Below are 19,920 nucleotides of genomic sequence, written 5' to 3' on the forward strand. Positions count from 1 at the left end.
ATTTATCTTTGTCAATCAATGCAATTAAAACACACACGTGTTTCCTGCACTCTTGTTCTGCTGTTTCCTTCACTTTGTCTCCACCCAGTGAACAACAAAACATCACAAGAAACAGAAACTGATCCAGTGTCAGTTCTGAAGTACTGTGTGTTTCATGTGTTTCAGTGAGAGAAACTTTGAGGATTTACTGACCGCTGAACAACAAGGATGAACGATCATAACAAGAGCTGAAGCAGAAGATCACCTAGTTGTGTTTTAGTGTCTGCTGGTAGATTTGATCAACTGACTCGTAACTACACTGTTAAGAACTCATTAAAGCTGTGACATTATAACATATGTTAAATCTAACACACCAGATGAAAGGGCTTTCAGTCAAATGTTACAAAAGTCTCAAATTCGAAATAGGAGACTGCAGAAATGACATGCACAAAGACTGGACCATGAAAGCTGCTGTTACTATGGCAACAGACTGAAGTGTGCTGATGGAGACCTCGTGTGGTGAACTCGAGTAATGACAGAGATCTCAGTGTCATTTCACTAACAATTTCTATACAAATGAAGGTTGTTTATCAGGAAATTTTTTTTTTAAAGACTGCAATAATTAGGTGGTTGTTAATATAAATGTACTTTTTAACTCAATGCTTTCATGCTTTCAATCACTCAGAAATGTTTCATGCAGGACCAGATTTACCACATATCTGTTCAAAGTGCAAGTTTTTGAAAACTCTCTCTATCTCTCTCTTGCTCTCTTTAGTGCACTGCTCAAAGTAACACAATTAGGTTTTAGCAAACATACACACTTAAAACACCTCAATTAATGTATTGTGTGATATTTTAATTCATGGTGAGGTGTGTGTGTGTGTGTGTGTGCGCATGTGCGAAATTTTACTAGTAAAACTTTACAATATGGTTTCATTTGTTAACCTTAATGTATTAACTAACATGAACTAACAATGAGTAACACATTTGTTACATTATTAATTAATCTTTGTTAACGTTAGTTATTAAAAATACAGTTGTTCGTTGTTTGTTCATAGAACACAGTTGTTCATCTTCAGAGTCAAAAACTTGACAGGAACCTCCTCAATAGGCTCAAAAGGAGCTAGGGAAAGGTCTTGGAGCACCACAGCCAAATCCCAAGCCGGAACCCTTGTGCGTACCGCAGGCCTCAGCCTCAGGGTGCCACGGAGGAAGCGAGTTATAAGAGGATCTCTCCTAAGAGATATACCAGCCAAAGGTGTGTGGTAAGCCACAATGGCTGCCACATAAACCTTTAAGGTAGAAGGAGAAATTCCTGCAGAAATTCCAGTACCGCACCAACAGGACAAATAACTGGGTCTAACTGACGACCACTGCACCAAGAAGTGAAAAGCTTCCACTTCAAAGCATACAACTTCCTCATGGAGGGAGCTCTAGAGTGAAGGATGGTACCCACAACCTCGGCTGAGAGACCAGAGTCTATGAGCTGGGCTCCCTCAGAGGCCAAGGCAACAGGTTCTGGGTGAGGGTGAAATATCGTGTCCCCCGCCTGGGACAGGAGATCCCTCCTGATTGGAATCTCCCACAGAGAGCCATCTAGGAAAGATACTAGGTCCGAAAACCACACTCTGCCCGGCCACCGCTGGGCTATCAAGGTGAGCCGGACCTGGTCCAGGAGAACTCCCTCTAAAACCCCCGGGAGCAGAGCGATCAGGGGAATGCATATAGCCAAAGCCTCGGCCACGTCTGTACCATAGCATCCAGTCCAAGAGGAGTCCATCTCAAACCCCTCTGCTAGATCCATTTGCGATCCCCATGATTTAGATCGGCGCTGTGCCTCGGCAGCAGTGGGACCCGAACCCTGGGGAACGCGAGCCTGGACACCCTCCTTGAAGAGCACCAGGCGGGAGCGGAGTGTCCGTAACGGAAGCATCTCACAATGCTCACAGCCAGCACCCTTGAGTGCTGACCGTGCATTTAAGGCCATTTCTTCAGTTTGCCTCCAAGGGACAAACAATTTTAAAAAATGTTATGCATAGTCCTATCACGTCTGATTTAATATTTGTCAACACACATTACATATTATGTATCTGCATCCACTAATCTTCCATACTGACTAGTGCTGGCTATTTGACAATTCATAATCATTAATAATTATTTTGATCAATAGGATTATATAAAATATATAATAGAAAATGAATTATATAAGTAGCCTATATAAAATTACATTCAGTACTTTTTACTGAAGTACATTAAAAATGAAGTACTTTTGTACTTTCACTTGAGTAATATTTTATTATATGTATCTGTACTTTTACTAAATACTTGATTTGTGCTTCATCCACTGACAAATCATGACAGATGTTTTATTTAGTAAATGGTTTGTTTGTCAGTAATGGTTTCTAATCAAAGTTATTTTAATTGCGGTCGATCCTCAGTGATGCTGCAGTTACAAAAGCAACCAGGGGGATGAAAACAGTTTATTAACAATAATATCTTGATGAAAGTTAAAAATTGCAGAAGCATTAGTCGATGGAAAGTTCCACAGAAAGGAAACATAAGTGTTATTTTTTTGTTCTTGTGCATGACGTTCATCCTCAAACCTGTGAACTTCCTCTTCTCTCAGAAGTGTGCAGTATTCTTAATATATCGTGAGCACAGATGAGTGTCAGCAGATCTTGATTGTGTGACTGAAGCAGCATCTTCTCTCTTCTGCTGGATAATTGGGCTCTTCTGGACTCTAGAGAAATGAAGCTCATCTTTGGACTGATGCTGCTGAAAACTGCTGCATGTGAGTCGACTTTCAGATCAAACTCATCTAATGATGGGATAGTGTTCTGCTGCTTCCTCTCTCTCTCTCTCTCTCTCTCTCTCTCTCTCTCACTGTCTGTCCGTCTAGTGGTTCTCCACTCGCATGCGACCCGTCACAAATGTAAATGTGGCCAGCGATATGCCGACCACAATTTTAAAAAAATTATAGCATTACAATTTAGTTTTGTTTTTAAATTTAAATTAAAGTGAATTAAACAAAAATAAATTAGCTATAATGCTTTATTTGTCATATAAAATCATTTTGGTGAGCATTTATTAATTCAGACAGCTCAAAATGGTCAAATTTGTTATTAGAGGAGAAAAACTTAATGTGGAACTTACAATGAAGTAACACGAAGAGTCGCAGAATCAGCAGCAAAGAAAAGAAGAATGGAAGAATCAGTCTAATAGGTTCTTAAAATTCATTGGCCGATGGCGGCCATGTTTTTTTGAGTTATGCCAATGTCCTCAATGACTATTATGCCCCCTTGGACCAAGACACTGCATGCCAAATTTTAAGTCAATCGGACTAACGGTTGTATAGTTACAGCTGTTTTCATGTTTGTTTGTTTTTCAAATTGTAGTGCCACCTAGTATCCAATCGACGCAATTTTTTTTATCATGACCAAAGATTGAGCCCATACACACATGAACCGAGTTTGGTGCAAATATCTCATTTCGTTCTTGAGTTATAGCCAGTTTAGTAAAAGTGGCTCCGCCCTCATCGTACGTTTTGCGCCCCTTAGCGACTGTGAATCAAAATTTCAACTTTATTTTTGATAATTATTGATATTCAGATGCCAGAGAACATTTTTGCATAGGTTCGGTTTCGGCATCGGGCGAAAAACCTAGGACTAGTTTGCAAAAGTTGTTTTTTCAAAAAGCCCCAAATACCTGAAGATTTCGCCAGGGTGACGAGCGAATCCGAGACATGCATCTTGGATTTCAACGATATTTGACACTTGACACCTCAATTTACAGTATTTCTATGATTAAATCGCTGACTCCTCCCCCATCAGCCAATCACTGTGTGTTTACTCCATAGCAACAAGGTCAACCCCGCCCTTACTCTTAGCTTAAGACTTCAGTCTATTCCTCAGTAAAAGTTTGTCTCAGCAGCTTTGTGAATAGCTTTTAAGAGAAAACTCTTAGCTAAGAACTTTTACTGCTATTTAGGAGAACTCTTAGTGGTAAGATAAAATGTTTTGTGAATACGGCCCCTGGTGTAATAGGGTTTGGTCTGTTGCTTCGGTCTGTCTATTTCACTCAGTGTTCTGTGGTTTTAACATGTTAAATGTTTGACCAACCTGCTGGGCAGTTTTATTTAACCCAACTATTGTTTAAAAATGACTGGCTTAAAATGAACCCAAAATAGGTTGGAAATTGAAAATCAGACACATAATTACTAGAGGCAACAATAATCATCAAAAGCTGAACATTTTTAAATAAACATTTTAATAAATGTTTAATTATTATATTTAATATCAATAAATATTAATTTCCAACATATTTGGGGTTCATTTTAAGCAAGCAATACAGCAATTTTTACACAATAGTTAAGTTTGTCCATTTTCAACCCAACTTGGGTTGTTTTTACATTTTAAATAAGTGCATAATAATAAGTGCACTTTATCCTTTTGGAATCTTCAGTGTGAACACACTAATCACTTTATACTAAAAAATGCCATAGAATTGTGTATAATTTTGCACATTCTTTCTGTCTCAAAAGTATAAATCAGATCTGTCTTCAGATGTTTCAGTGAGATCAGATCAAGTGTCAGTTTATTCACATTCATACTGTGGAAGTTTAATTTGGTGAAAATATTTGTGTCAATGTTTTTGCGATTTTAATTTATGCTGAAAGAGTCACGAGTGCTTAGTGCGTCATGATTTCTGCATTCATTTGAATGTCAAACATTTAAAACAGATGAAACTAGAAGAAACACCCAGAGAGCTGACAAATAAACGTGTGTGTGTGTGTGTGTTTTGTTCTTCAGGTCTGGAGGTTAACTGCAGTTTTTATCAGAAAGATCCCTGTTACGCAGCTCTGGGACACAAACTCAATCTGAAGATGCTGGACGCGAGTAAATATAACCTAAAGATACAAAAGAAAATAACCAGCACACAAAATCATTCAGTTTGTAGAGTAAAGGATGGCAGGATAAATGAGAATGAATGTGATCTTTTCAATAAGAGATCTGAAGTGTCAGTCATTAATGGGATTCTGATAATAAACGGTGTGATCAGAGCAGATTCAGGGACTTACAGATTAGAAGACGAACTCCGAAACGGCACAGACACTGCAGATCTTCAAGTGATTGTTGAAGGTACAGTAACTCTCATCAGACTCATTACAATCTCATGTTCTCCAAAGATCTCACTCTCATGCAAATGAATGCTAATTACACAAAAAATAACAGATGGATGATTTCAAAAAACACTGAAACATCTACATATTTTCATAAAGACACTCTAATCAGAATAAACTGATACTATAATCAGAGACGTAACCAACCATATGGCATGCCAACCCCAATATATTAAGATAATTGTTTGATCAATATGTGTTAAAGGGACAGTTCACCCAAATATGAAAACTATGTCATCATTTACTCAAGCTCAAGTTGTTCCAAACCTGTACGAATTTTTGTAACCAAAAGAATATTTGTAAGCAAACAGTTGATGTGCTCCATTGACTTCTATAGAATTTTTTCCCATACTGTGGAAGTCAATGGTTACCAGCAGCCATTTGTTTTTTGGTGAACTACATTTACATTTAGTCATTTAGCAGATGCTTTTCTCCAAAGCGACTTACAAATGAGAATAGTAGAAGCAATCAAATCAACATGAGTACAACAGTATGATATATATATATATATATATATATATATATATATATATAACAAAATACTAATAGATGGAGAAAGAGAATAAAAATTGAAATAAAGGAAAATAAAATATAATAAGAAAGTGTTAATCTCTTTAACAGCAGATTTTTATTTTTGTTGAAACAAAACAACGGTTTAATTGAGTTGTCGTGGTTTCTTCTATTGTTGTTGTTATGAATGAATGAGGCACTTCAGTGTTTAACTCTTAATAACCTCATCCTGTGTTTTTCCCTCCATAGATCCTCTAGTCATTCCGATCGTTCTCGGATGTCTTGCTGTAATTCTCGTAGCTCTGGTCATCACGGCATATTACTTTTACAAGAAGAAGAATCAGATCAAATCAACAAGTCAGTCTTGAGTTCATGAATCTGTGAAATGTATTATTGCAGCACTGCTGTATTATTAGATTCATCACTTTATTCACTTATTTTTGTCCTCATCTGTAAAACAGTTTAGATTAAATCATCAGATTTATGAATATATGTAAATATAATGCTAATTAATCTGGGGCTGTATAGAGGGTATGCATCGACGTCACTTTCCCGCCGGAACGCGCTCCCTCAGCTGGACTGAGTGGCAAAAGAACTTGCTGCATGACTGGATTTAATAGAGGAAACTGCGAAAACGCGAGTAAAACAAACGATTACACTAAAGGTTGGAATTGGATGTGTTCCTTACAACTTCTCAAATAAACCTAATCCATGGATATTGACATGCAGCCAGGAGTCGTGTTTCCTGACATTTATATGTGCCTGATTTCGACGGCGGGGAAATACATAAAGCAAATCTGCCTGTGAATATTTTATATAACTACAATATAGGTAGGTTTAAATCCGCGTAATCACTTATATCAATGTTATATCATCATATTGTCCAGCCCTAAAACATATATAGTTTTATAGTATAGTTTTTGTCAGTGTTGTTTATTTAAAAACACCCAATTATGCAGAATATACGTTTAAATAAGGTTTAAATCCGAGTAATCCCTTATCAATGTTATATATAGCCTATCATCATATTGTCCAGCCCTAAAACTTGTATAGTTTTTGTCAGTGTTTATTTAAAAAAAACAAATTATGCAGAATATAAGATAGTAAATGTTTAATTGATGAGTTGTCAACACAACATATAACAATATATACGGTATGATTTTACCTCAAAATCTAACAATTTGACACAAAATGCTAACTGCAAATCCATGTTTCTCTGCTGGAGTCCAGCTGTTTCTGTGAATTGCAGTGATCCATTTGCTGCTTTTTCTGTAGCTTTCAACAACCTTTAAATATATGCCTCAGGTTTTGTACAGTCAATCACAAAGCTCTTTCCCGTTTTGGATGTGTTTTGTGTGTTTTTCGTGGCATTCACGCTGAAAACTATTGCTGCCGCTCAGTCGACGCGACCGCAGCCATAACGGTCGACGTTGACGTCACGTGCATACCCTCTATTCACAAAACATCTTAAGGCTAAAAGTAGCCAGGGATGGGTAGGTTACTTTTAGAATGTATTTCACTACAGATTAGAAAATACATGCTTTAAAAAGTAATCTGTAACATATTTTGTTACATTACTCAAGTTTAGTAACTTAATCTAAATACTTTGGAATACTTTGAAATACTTAACACAAAGGACCATACATAATTATTTGAATTTGACAACATTCATATTTTAAAACCTTTATTTAAATATGGCAACATGATACCTCATTCTACAATATTTCTATGATTAAATCACACAGAGACTCCTCCCCCATCCAACAGCCAATCACTGTGTGCATAGTTAGTAAGCCTGTTGACATCACCCATAGCAACGAGGTCAACCCCGCCCTCACTCTTAAATTAAGACTTCTCTCTATTCCTCAGTAAAAGTTGGTTTCACTCTCAGCAGCTTTGTGGATTGGTTTTAAGAGAAAACTCTTAGCTAAGAACTTTTTCTGCTATTTAGAACATTTTATCTTAAGATAAAAATCTTTTGTGAATACGACCCCTGCAGTTCATACACAAACTGTTGGGATTCGTTCACCCAAACATCTGTCATTATCTATTCACTCTTATGTTGCTCCAAATCCATATGTTGTATTTTTCAAAGAGTAAATAATGACAGATATTTACATTTATGAAAGAAAAACACCAAATATAACATCTTACAAGTTATTTTAATAGAAAATGGATGAAAGCAGAAAAGTTTGGAGGCAATTTATTGGTTAGCTTTAAATGACTGATAGATCATAGGTCTAGGTCTATAGGTCACATTTAAGTAACATTGCAAATACATGTCTACTGACTCTCATTAAACTATCAGTAGACTGTCTACTTAATATCTGCTAACACTATATTTTGATCCCCAACAGACATTCTACCGGAGAAGAGGAAGGATGAAGAGGTTCGTTACGGAGAAGTGACGTTCACCAACTCAAGCGTTCAACAGCCGCGTAAAAAAACGCAGCAGGACTGTGTTTACTCTGAGGTTCACACACGCTAATGAGAAACTGCCTCAAAACCCACAGACTGTGAGTCTGAATGTGTCATGAAAACACAACGCCCCGGTTTTGAGCTGCTTGATGCAACACTGAGGTTATTGTGTATTTCTTTCCTGTGTGGGAGGAGAAAAGACTAAAGGGAGTGTCTGATGCAACCAGAACAGAAATATAACCGGGCAAACACTGACTGGTGTGAACAAATAATGACTTTTGCTAAACAAATAATGACTTGTGCTTTATATTTATCTTTGTCAATCAATGCAATTAAAGGATTAGTTCACTTTCGAATTTAATTTTCCTGATAATTTACTCTCCTCCATGTCATCCAAGATGTTTGTGTCTTTCTTTCTTCAGTCGAAAAGAAATTAAGTTTTCTGATGAAAACATTTCAGGATTTTTCTCCATATAGTGGACTTCACTGGCCTCCAAACGGGTTGAAGGTCCAAATGTCAGTTTCAGTGCAGCTTCAAAGAGCTCTACATGATCCCAGACGAGGAATAAGAGTCTTATCTAGAGAAACCATCAGACATTTTCTAAAAAAGAATAAAAAATGTATACATTTTAACCATAAATGCTCATCTTGAACTAGCTCTCTTCTTCTTCTTCTTCTCTATTTGAATTCCAGCAGTGTAGATGTTGCTAAGTGTATTTACTGCCCTCCACAGGTCAAAGTTTGAACTAAATTGTCATATACAATATGCTAGTGCAAGTATATAACAATTATATATACCATTCGCCACAAGTACCAAGGGACGCGAAGCCTCCAAACATGGTATCCTCTGCTCCCCCTCGCCACAAACTACACATTTCAGGTATTGCAATGGTTTCTACTCAAAGTTATTTTAATTGCGGTCGATGCTCAGTGATGCTGCAGTTACAAAAGCAACCAGGGGGATGAAAACAGCTTATTAACATGATAATATCTTTATAAATTAAAAATTGCAGAAGCATTAGTCGATGGAAAGTTCCATAGAAAATAAACATAAGTATTATTTTTGTGTTCTTGTGCATGACGTTCAACCTCAAACTTCTGCAGTAAATGATGTCAACTTCCTCTTCTCTCAGGAAGTGTGCAGTATTCTTAATATATCATGAGCACAGATGAGTGTCAGCAGATCTTGATTGTGTGACTGAAGCAGCATCTTCTCTCTTCTGCTGGATTATTGGGCTCTTTTCTGGACTCTAGAGAAATGAAGCTCATCTTTGGACTGATGCTGCTGAAAACTGCTGCATGTGAGTCGACTTTCAGATCAAACTCATCTAATGATGAAGCTCTAACAATAAAACACTAATATTGCAATCTACAGGATCTAGTAATAGAGTTGTCTGTTTTAATTGTTTAAATGTTGTTGTATTTTTAGTGTTTTAATAGTGTTTACTTCACAGTGTAGTTTGTGGAATATTAATTGGTGAGATGGAAGAAGTTTAAAGGGTTAGTTCACCCAAAATTGCAAATTCTGTCATTTATTGCTCACGCTCATGTTGTTCCACACCCGTAAGACCTTCCTTCATCTTCAGAACACAAATTAAGATATTGTTGATGAAATCCGATGGCTCAGTGTCATTGTCAGCAAGATGTGAGTACAGTGGTTCTACCTTAAAGGGGACCTATTATGCAAAATTCACTTTTGCATGGTGTTTGGACATAAATGTGTGTTGGCAGTGTGTGTACACAACCACCTTAATTATAAAAATCCAACCACTACTTTTTTTTATCCCCATAAATCATAAGCAGTGTCTCAGAACAAGCCGTTTCCAGATCCCTGGCAGTGTGACATCACATTAGCCACAGGCCCCGCCCACGAATGTTGACAGACACTGTCGTTTGAACATAGAACAAGCGAGTTTACAGCCAGGTTACAGTCCTCCCAAGCATTTTAGGTGTTCTGTAGCTGGATGGATTAATCCACCTAGTTCTCTCCTTTTATTCATGAAATTCGTTTATGTCTGCATGAATCATTTCACACCGGACTGCTTTGTGAACGAATGTCAAAACAAAAGGACAATACAAAACAGAGGTTGTGCTAAAAATGTGTTACTCAAGGATAGATCAGTTTGTGATCCAGCTTACAGCCTCCAGAGTGATACTGGATACGGCAGTAATGAAGGTGAGAGCACTTTATTACAGTTCATCGGAGTTGATTTACGGATATAAAATGTACCAGTTTATTAAGCACCACCTGAAAAGGCAAAAGGTCTTTATATATTTGTTTACTGTTAGTTGTAACGAGTGTTTCTGTGTAATTCGCTGTGTATGTTGATGATAATGCAAGGGAGAGATAGAGAGAGTTTATGGATAATATTTTAATGCACACTTGCACTGTGTTTTATTAAGCTCTTAAAGTGATTTTCTAGAGTGAAAACGGCTGCTTCATATTTTGTGTGAAGTACAATAAATGTTATAAATCTCATTGGTAAAGTCAAACGGGGTCCGGTACAACAGGCTTGTACTGATATAGTGGATAAATCAAGAAGATAATATAAGTTAAAACCGTAATTAAACTATACCTGCAGTATATCTCCATGCAGCATGTATTCGCAGTTTTTGACATTATAGTGTGTCCTGACTGAATCCTGACACTGGAGAATGAGCTCTTGAAGCTTCGGCCTTCTCAGGCTGAGCGCAGCAGCTCATTTGCATTTAAAGGGCACACACTAATTAACTACTTTATTCAATAATATCTAGTGATGGACGATTTCAAAACATTGCTTCAAAGCTCTACGAATCTTTTGTTTCGAATCAGTGGTTCGGAGCGCCAAAGTCACGTGATTTCAATAAATGAGGCTTCGTTATGTCATAAGTGTTTTGAAATTTCAATAGTACACATGACTTTGGCAGTTTGATACGTGATCTGAACCACTGATTTGAAGATGAATGAAGGTCTTACGGGTGTGTAATGACATGAGGGTGAGTGATTAATGACAGAATTTAATTAAATTTAATTAAAATAACATTATATTAAAATTTTAAAACATTCAGACTGACCTCCCATATATAATGTGAATGAGTGAGCTTTATAGTTTCTTACACAATGTAGAAAAGCCATGAAAGATTTACATTTAAAAAAATCCATGACATATTTGGACAATGGGCCGTGCCATTTTGTTTAGCTGTGCAGTGCGTTCTATGACGTCAAATGGTTGCTCTCGGAGAGTTACTGACACTGTCCTGTTGCTATTTTTACCACAACACAACTCTGAATATAATATATGATGCCACATTGTGCAGCTTTTGGTTGTCATTTTCAGTTGATGAGCCACAAGAGAAGTGATGCAAGTCTTTACTGCTTTACTAGTGATAAGAGGAGAAAAGAATGGGAAGCTCTGAAGAATGTGGACGAATAAAACTTCCTAAAGATCCGCGTTTTTGTTCTCTTCACTTCAGCCCTGATGACTTTGAGGATTTTAGTAGACCACAGCTGAAAGAGCTCACAGTTGGAGATCTATATAAGTGTGTGCTTTAACCAAATACCAAGCCTGTCATGGAGACTGATGAAGGAAAGCCTATAACACATCTAGATTGAGACAGACTGACTCTAAGCTTGTGTGCTGTGATGCACGAGATATCTGTGTTCTCATAAAACAGTAGCATCTTCTCAGCATGTTTAACTGTGTGTAATGCATTCAGGTGATCAGACGATTATATGCCGAGTTGTGTCGTGGTAAGAATAACAGAGCAGTGAGTGCAACCATTTGACCAAATATGTCATGGACTTTTTAAATAACTTAAATCTTTCATGTCATGTCATTATGTTATGTTAAGCCAAACAAGTCTTAACACCAGGGGTTCCCTTTAAAATACCTTCACTCTCTTACACCTCTCTCTCTCTCAGAGATGACATGCACAAAGACTGGACCCTGAAAGCTGCTGTTACTATGGCAACAGACTGAAGTGTGCTGATGGAGACCTCGTGTGGTGAACTCGAGTAATGACAGAGATTCGGTACAAATGAAGGTTGTTTATCAGGAAAAAATGTTTTTAAAAACTGCAGTAATTAGGTGGTTGTTAATATAACTGTACTTTTTAACTCAATGCTTTCATGCTTTCAATCACTCTGAAATGTTTCATGCAGGGCCAGATTTACCTCATATCTGTTCAAAGTGCAAGTTTTTGAAAACGATACTCTCTCTCTTAATGATAATCTACGCACTTAAAACACCTCAATGATGTGTAATAATATGAATGTTTGTGTAATATTCAATTCATATGTGTGTGTGTGTGTGTGTGTGTGTGTGTGAAATTTTATTAGTAACACTTTACAATAAGGTTTCATTTGTTAACCTTAATGTATTAACTAACATGAACTAACAATGAGTAACACATTTGATACATTATTTATTAATCTTTGTTAACGTTTGTTAATAAAAATACAGTTGTCCGTTGTTTGCTCATGTTAGTTCACAGTACATTAACTAATGTTAAGACCAGTTTTATTATAATAGGTAAAATTTATCAAGTTATTAACATTTTTGGAAATTTACTTCTGACTTTTGACCACAAGGTGACACTGTCTCAACTTTTTGAGTACCTCAAGGGCATGGTGCTGATGGCACATACAGAGTTTCTTAACTATACACCATGTTTTTATAAAATACACCAAAAATTTATAAAATATAGCATTTTATGAAAAAATTGAAAATAGCCGACACCCAAAATGCTGCACCTAATCTAAAGAGTTTTGTGATATTTGGCCAAACAGTTTAGAAGTGATAAGCAAAAAGAGCAATTTTTCATATCTCCTGACCACTAGGTGGCACTGTGCTGAAACTCTGCAGGTACCCTCAGGTCATTGTTGTGAAGTTTGGTCAGAATACGCTGCGGAGATATAGCCTCACGTTCATTTTGGCGTGCTCTTCATCGAATTCATTTGCGAGTGTTTGCTATTCAAGAACAGTTTAACAAATAAAAAATTATTTTAATAATGTATTAGTAAATGTTGAATTTAACATGAACTAAGATTAATAATTGCTGTAGAAGTATTGTTTGTTCTTAGTTCATGTTAACAAAAGTATCTAACTAATGTTAACTAATGAAACCTTATTGTAAAGTGTTAAATATCTGCTCTTGATCTTTTAGTTTTGCGTATCTGTTTTTTGATCTCTGTGGTTTTGAACTTCTGCTTGAATTTGCAGTTTTTTAGATTACTTTTAACATGTTTTGTGCACATTTTCCACATTTGTGCATTTTTCTTCACATGATCTTTATCATTATAGAATATTGCTCAACACATCATTCTTTAAGAATTGTAAATGGAGTCTGTTGAAATTAAAATTAACTCAGTATTGAGTTAAATGAAATTGGAATTTTTCAAGAGCTGCAAGCTTTTGCATTTTTTTATGACATTTAAATTAATATAGTACATTTTTATTTTAATTAACAGAAAGCCCACATTAACCATCTGGATATTTTTTGATTATTATTTACAATTTTGAGGGTATTTTATGATACTATGCAATATTTATACAATTTTTATTAGTTATTTTCCCCATTGAAAATAATGCACAATTTTTTTCTAATTTTATTTTATAAAAGCAGTATTCCATGTTAAAATAGAGACATGGCATTTAATATCCAATTTTTTGAAGGTAGATTAGTGCCATCTAGTGAGAGTAAAAAAAGAAAAACTTTTGTAATGCTATGGTGTAACCACTAGTTTCCTCCTGCAGATGTCGCTAGTAACCAGGAAAGTGTCTCTGTGCACCTGTTTCATTCTGAAGTGCACCAGAAGATCTCAAAGTCGTAGAAGTCACCTTTTTCTGTCAGAACATGCTTTGCTTGATGGTGAAGCGGCACAGCGGTACTCTAATGCTTACCTACAAGGCCTTGCATGGTTTAGTGCCACAATACCTGTCTGAACTTTTAACTGTCTACACCCCAAGACAAAATCTCTGCTCTGCCGATTCTGGCTTTTTAATGGTTCCTTCAACTCGTTTACGCTTTATGGGTGACCCGAGGCTCCCATCCAAAACGTACAAGTTTACCTCGCCCCTGACCAAAGTTGCTGGCCAAGCCACCTCCGCCCTGCATGCAATGGCCATCCTGCAGTCTACCAGGCCAAAGCATCAAAAGATCAAAAGATCTGTATGAGGGTAGTCCAGACCCAGAGGTAATGCAAGAACTGCATTCAGCACCTTACTATGCCCTTCTGGCTACGAAGGTTACTGTAGACCCAGGGTTGGGCGATGTCCACACTTGTGGTCCAGAAGCTCCACCTATGGCTAAACTTTGCTGAGATGCGGGATGCAGAGAAAGTATTCATTCTCAATGCCCTCATCGGCCAAGGTGACACTTTTCGGTGACACCATTGAGGACTTCGTGCAGCAGTTCTCGGCAGCAAAGAATCAGATGGAGAATATTAAGCGCACCTCCTGCGAAGGCTGCACTGGCCCCTCAACAGCCTGGAACGGCAGCCAGACCTCAGCAGTCCACTCACAAGAAGGTGGCACCGCCCGTCCGTCAGCAGGCCATCAACACCCTTGTAAGGCTTTGAACTGATCCTGAGATGGGTGACCCAGGGAAGAAGAGACTGTGGACCTGGAGCTTCACTCCCATCAGACAAGGGGAGTGAATTTTACTTGGTAAATAAGAGCAATTTCCTATTTCCCTTGGACACACACAGTGTTCATGGCCCTTGTTTTCACAATGGACAGGCATCGAGTATCCGGATCAGTACCTCGGTGGATTGACGCAAACATTTCCTCTCCCCACATTTTGTTGAAATGGATCTATGTAGAGCCGGTAAGTGTGACGAGTATTGACCGCCTCCACAGGCAGTGTTTTGACACCCCATTCGCCACAAGTACCAAGGGACGCGAAGCCTCCAGACATGGTATCCTCTGCTCCCCCTCACCACAATCTACACACTTCGGGTACACCGGACATGATTCAGTTGGTGCCGCTCGTACAGAGTCTGGACACATAGTTAGTGCTTTCCAGCCGTCACGCTGGATCATCAGAACAATCTGGTTCAGCTGCAATTCAGTTCTTTCTACCTCAGTATGAGGCGAGAGCACTGGTGTACTTTGGGCGGAGATCTCTGTCCTCATAGCAAAGGACAAAATAGAGCCTGAAGTTATTTTATTATACGTATCTGTACTTTTACTAAATACTTGATTTGTACTTCATCCACTGGCAAATCATGACAGATGTTTTATTTAGTAAATGGCTTGTTTGTCAGTAATGGTTTCTAATCAGTTATTTTAATTGCGGTCGATCCTCAGTGATGCTGCAGTTACAAGAGCAACCATGAAAACAGCTTATTAACATAATAATATCTTTATGAAAATTGCAGAAGCATTAGTTGATGGAAAGTTCCCACCATAGAAGAGAAACGTATACATGTTAGTTATTTTTGTGTTCTTGTGCATGACGTTCAACCTCAAACTTCTGCAGTAAATGATGTCAACTTCCTCTTCTCTCAGAAGTGTACAGTAGTCTGAATATATCATGAGCACAGATGAGTGTCAGCAGATCTTGATTGTGTGTCTGAAGCAGCATCTTCTCTCTTCTGCTGGATTATTGGGCTCTTCTGGACTCTAGAGAAATGAAGCTCATCTTTGGACTGATGCTGCTGAAAACTGCTGCATGTGAGTCGACTTTCAGATCAAACTAAAGATGAAGATCTGACAATAAAAACAATGTAATATTACATGAAGTCTTTTCCAAAAACAGTCTGCAGGATCTGGTAATAGAGTTGTGTGTTTTAAGTGTTTAAATGTTTTTTGTTTGTTTGTTTTAGTCTTTTAATAGTGTTTTCCTCACAGTGTAGTTTGTGGAATATTTTTCGGTGAGATGGAAGAGTTTAAAGGGTTAGTTCACCCAAAAATGAAAATTCTGTCATTTATTACTCACCCTCATGTCGTTCCACACCCGTAAGACCTTCTTTAGAATACAAATTAAGATATTTTTGATGAAATCCAATGGCTCAGTGAAGTCTGCATTATCAGCAAGATGTGGTTCTACTAGGGATGGGCATTTCAAGCAAAAATAATATTCGAAGATCGCTGGGAATTATTCGAATATTATTAGAAAATCGCACCCCTCCCCCGCATGCACGCATGTATAGGCTACACACACACATAAATGGAAAGAGAGAGGGAGAGAGACCATTCATGCTTTCAATCTTTTTTTTCACAGTCATTCATAACGGTGCGGAGCGGACTGAAAACGCTTGCTCTCCGCACCATTATGAACACCCGTGCGGCCCTGAGCCATTTACTTTCACTTTTAAATTAGCACCAATTCGGTAGCGGCGATTGCTTGAATGCTGGGTTCATTGTTATTTTTAAAGGTGCCCTAGAATCAAAAAGTGAATTTATCTTGGCATAGTTGAATAACAAGAGTTCAGTACATAGAAATGACATACAGTGAGTCTCAAACTCCATTGTTTCCTCCTTCTTATATAAATCTCATTTGTTTAAAAGACCTCCGAAGAACAGGTGAATCTCAACATAACACAGACTGTTACGTAACAGTCGGGATCATTAATATGTACGCCCCAATATTTGCATTTGCCAGCCCATGTTCAAGGCATTAGACAAGGGCAAAACGTCTGGATCTGTGCACAGCTGAATCATCAGACTAGGTAAGCAAGCAAGAACAATAGCAAAAAATGGCAGATGGAGCAATAATAACTGACATGATCCATGATAACATGATATTTTTAGTGATATTTGTAAATTGTCTTTCTAAATGTTTCGTTAGCATGTTGCTAATGTACTGTTAAATGTGGTTAAAGTTACCATCGTTTCTTACTGTATTCACGGAGACAAGAGCCGTCGTTATTTTCATTTTTAAACACTTGCAGTCTGTATAATTCATAAACACAACTTCATTCTTTATAAATCTCTCCAGCAGTGTGTAATGTTAGCTTTAGCCACGGAGCACTATCAAACTCATTCAGAATCAAATGTAAACATCCAAATAAATACTATACTCACATGATCTGATGCATGCATGCAGTATGCATGAAGAACACTTTGTAAAGATCCATTTGAGGGTTATATTAGCTGTGTGAACTTTGTTTATGCTGTTCAAGGCAAGCGCGAGCTCCGTGGGCGGAGAGCACGAGCAATTAAAGGGGCCGCAGCCCTGAACCGGTGCATAGTTAATGATGCCCCTAAATAGGCAGTTAAAAAAATTAATAAAAAAAAATCGATGGGGTATTTTGAGCTGAAACTTTACAGACACATTCAGGGGACACCTTAGACTTATATTACATCTTGTGAAAAAACGTTTGATGGCACCTTTAATGAAAAACACATCAGAGCAGTACAATGACAAACCCGCTTAAATGGACTCTTTTACATTTCGATTTGAAACCAAAACTTCCACCGTCGTCATGTCAGTCAAGAGTGAGGCGAAGTGAGGTGAAATCTGACTGTTGCTGATTTGTGCTGCGACTCTCGTTCGGCTCGCGCTGAATTGAGTAGACACATTTAGATTTTAAATGTAGTGTCTGTTCTCTTACTGGATTAAATTATTTTATTACTATAAAAAAAAAAAAATCAAAACAACGGTGGGTGGCGGTGGCGCGGTGGGCAAGTGATGATACCGGTGTTGTGGCTGAACACCAGGAACACGCAGCAAGTCGACCTCAAGCTTATGATTTTAGGCTGCCTGAACGCATAATAACATACTGTGAACAAACTGAATGGCGGCATTTATGTTAAAATTAATTTTAATGTGTCTGTTATATGCCACACAAGTCTAGTGTGCGTGTGAGGCAATGTCTGAGCAAAATGACAGCTTTTAGGTGCGTTATTTGATGCGGTGGTAAGTCACCACTGCATCAAATAGGCATTTTTTTAAGATGATAATCGCACAACCTATTCGATATTCTATAATTAAATCAACTAATCGAATATACGAAAATCGTGACACATCCATAGGTTCTACCTTAATATTATACAGCGACTAGAACACTTTTTGCGCACCAAAAAAAATAAAAAAAATAATGACTTTTCAACAATATCTAGTGATGGACGATTTCAAAATACTGCTTCATGAAGCTTTAAAATCAGTGGTTTCGAATCAGTGGTTTTGGAGCACCAATGTCAAGTGATTTCAGTAAATGAGGCTTCGTTATGTCATATGTGTTTTGAAATTTCAATAGTTCACGTGACTTTGGCAGTTTGATACGCGATCATAACCACTGATTCGAAACCAAAGATTCATAAAGTTTCATGAAGCAGTGTTTTGAAATCACCCATCACTAGATATTGTTGAAAAGTCGTGTTTTTTGTTTTGTTTTGATTGTTTTTTTTGTATAATATCAAGTTAGAACCACTGTACTCACATGAACTGTTTTAAATATGTTTTTAATACATTTTTGGCCATCTGAATGTGTTAATTATCTTGCTGTCAATAGAGGCCTCTCTGATCCATCGGATTTCATTAAAAATATCTTAATTTGTGTTCTGAAGATGAACGAAGGTCATACAGGTGTGGAACGACATGAGGGTGACTAAGAAACCCTTTCATTTTTGGGTAAACTAACCCTTTAAGTCAGAGTAAATGAGTGTGTTCATACTCATTACATCAAAATCTGACTTCTATGTCTTAAAGTTCACTATAGATACTGAGTCAGGAGTTCAAATTCATCACTCCAACTCTTATAAATCTAATGACAGATTAATGAGCTTACAAACTAAGCTAGCATTTTACTTTTAAAAGTTTACCTGCAGTTCTGTTCTATTATATTCTATATGGTTAAAATGCCCTCACATGTGATTTTGGATAGTGTTCTGCTGCTTTCTCTCTCTCTCTCTATCCATATCTCTATCCTATAAGTTCATAGCTGTATATCTTTGCACTCATCTATATTCTAAATTTACTGTGTTTATTTATTTGCCCAATGTATTTGAATGAACAAAATAAAAAATAAAAAAATGTATCCCAACTTCTGGAAGTAAGTAAAACATCAAAAAAAGCCTATGCATGTAAAAAAGAAACAAAAAATAATGTTAAGATTTTTTTACAGTGTATGTGCTAGTGTACTGCTCAAAGATACAAGATTAAGTTCTTAAATATAAATCTCAATGACGCTATAAAATTATATGAATGTTTGTGTAATATTTTAATTCACGCTATTTGTGTGTGTGTGTGTGTGTGTGTGTGTGTGTGTGTGTGTGTGTGTGTGTGTTTTGTTCTTCAGGTCTGGAGTTTAACTGCAGGTTTAATCAGTCAGATCTCTGTTACGCAGCTCTGGGACACAAACTCAATCTGAAGATGGCGGACACTAGTAAATATAACCTAACGATAAAAAAGAAAATAAGCAGCACAGAAGAAGATCCAGTTTGTACAATAAAAAAAGGCACAATAAAGAAGAGTGGATGTCATCTTATTAATAACAGACCTGAAGTGTCATTCATTAATGGGATTCTGATAATAAACGGTGTGATCAGAGCAGATTCAGGGACTTACAGATTGATACTCGAAGACTCATACGGCACAGAAACATCTAAATATCTTCAAGTGATTGTTGAAGGTACAGTAACTCTCTCATCAGACTCATTACAATCTCATGTTCTCCAAAGATCTCACTCTCATGCAAATCAATCAGATGAATCTCTGTGAAGGTTTTTATTCATGTAACACACAGTAAACACACTACATACTCCAGGAATATATGAGTAGTGTGGAAGGATGGCATTCTGCTGTGTTTGTCATGTGACATGGATATCATATATGTTCATCGATTGATTCTGTCTGTCTGTGTTGTTTTCAGAGTCTGTGGTGTTTGTTCTGGTCTGGTGTTTTCAGAT

The 19,920-nt window shown here is 37.2% G+C and overlaps 1 protein-coding gene across 1 annotated transcript; it reads left to right on the plus strand.

Moving 5' to 3' along the window:
* The first annotated feature begins 1,180 nt into the window (after nt 1-1,180).
* Nucleotides 1,181-8,442, plus strand: LOC125261137. Its single transcript, XM_048179741.1, has 4 exons — nt 1,181-2,770; nt 4,788-5,117; nt 5,918-6,025; nt 8,026-8,442. The coding sequence occupies exons 1-4, from the start codon at nt 2,728-2,730 to the stop codon at nt 8,154-8,156; spliced, it is 612 nt and encodes a 203-aa protein (XP_048035698.1). The 5' UTR covers nt 1,181-2,727; the 3' UTR covers nt 8,157-8,442.
* Nucleotides 8,443-19,920: the final 11,478 nt, after the last annotated feature.

Source organism: Megalobrama amblycephala, unplaced genomic scaffold (genome assembly GCF_018812025.1).
Source record: "Megalobrama amblycephala isolate DHTTF-2021 unplaced genomic scaffold, ASM1881202v1 scaffold331, whole genome shotgun sequence".
Taxonomy (NCBI): domain Eukaryota; kingdom Metazoa; phylum Chordata; class Actinopteri; order Cypriniformes; family Xenocyprididae; genus Megalobrama; species Megalobrama amblycephala.

Excerpts from the sequence above, each read along its gene's own strand:
- LOC125261137 (XM_048179741.1), top strand. The coding sequence starts at position 2,728 with ATGAAGCTCATCTTTGGACTGATGCTGCTGAAAACTGCTGCAT. Across the intron at positions 5,118-5,917 it reads TCTTCAAGTGATTGTTGAAG|ATCCTCTAGTCATTCCGATC; the intron begins GTACAGTAACTC and ends TTCCCTCCATAG. Across the intron at positions 6,026-8,025 it reads GAATCAGATCAAATCAACAA|ACATTCTACCGGAGAAGAGG; the intron begins GTCAGTCTTGAG and ends GATCCCCAACAG.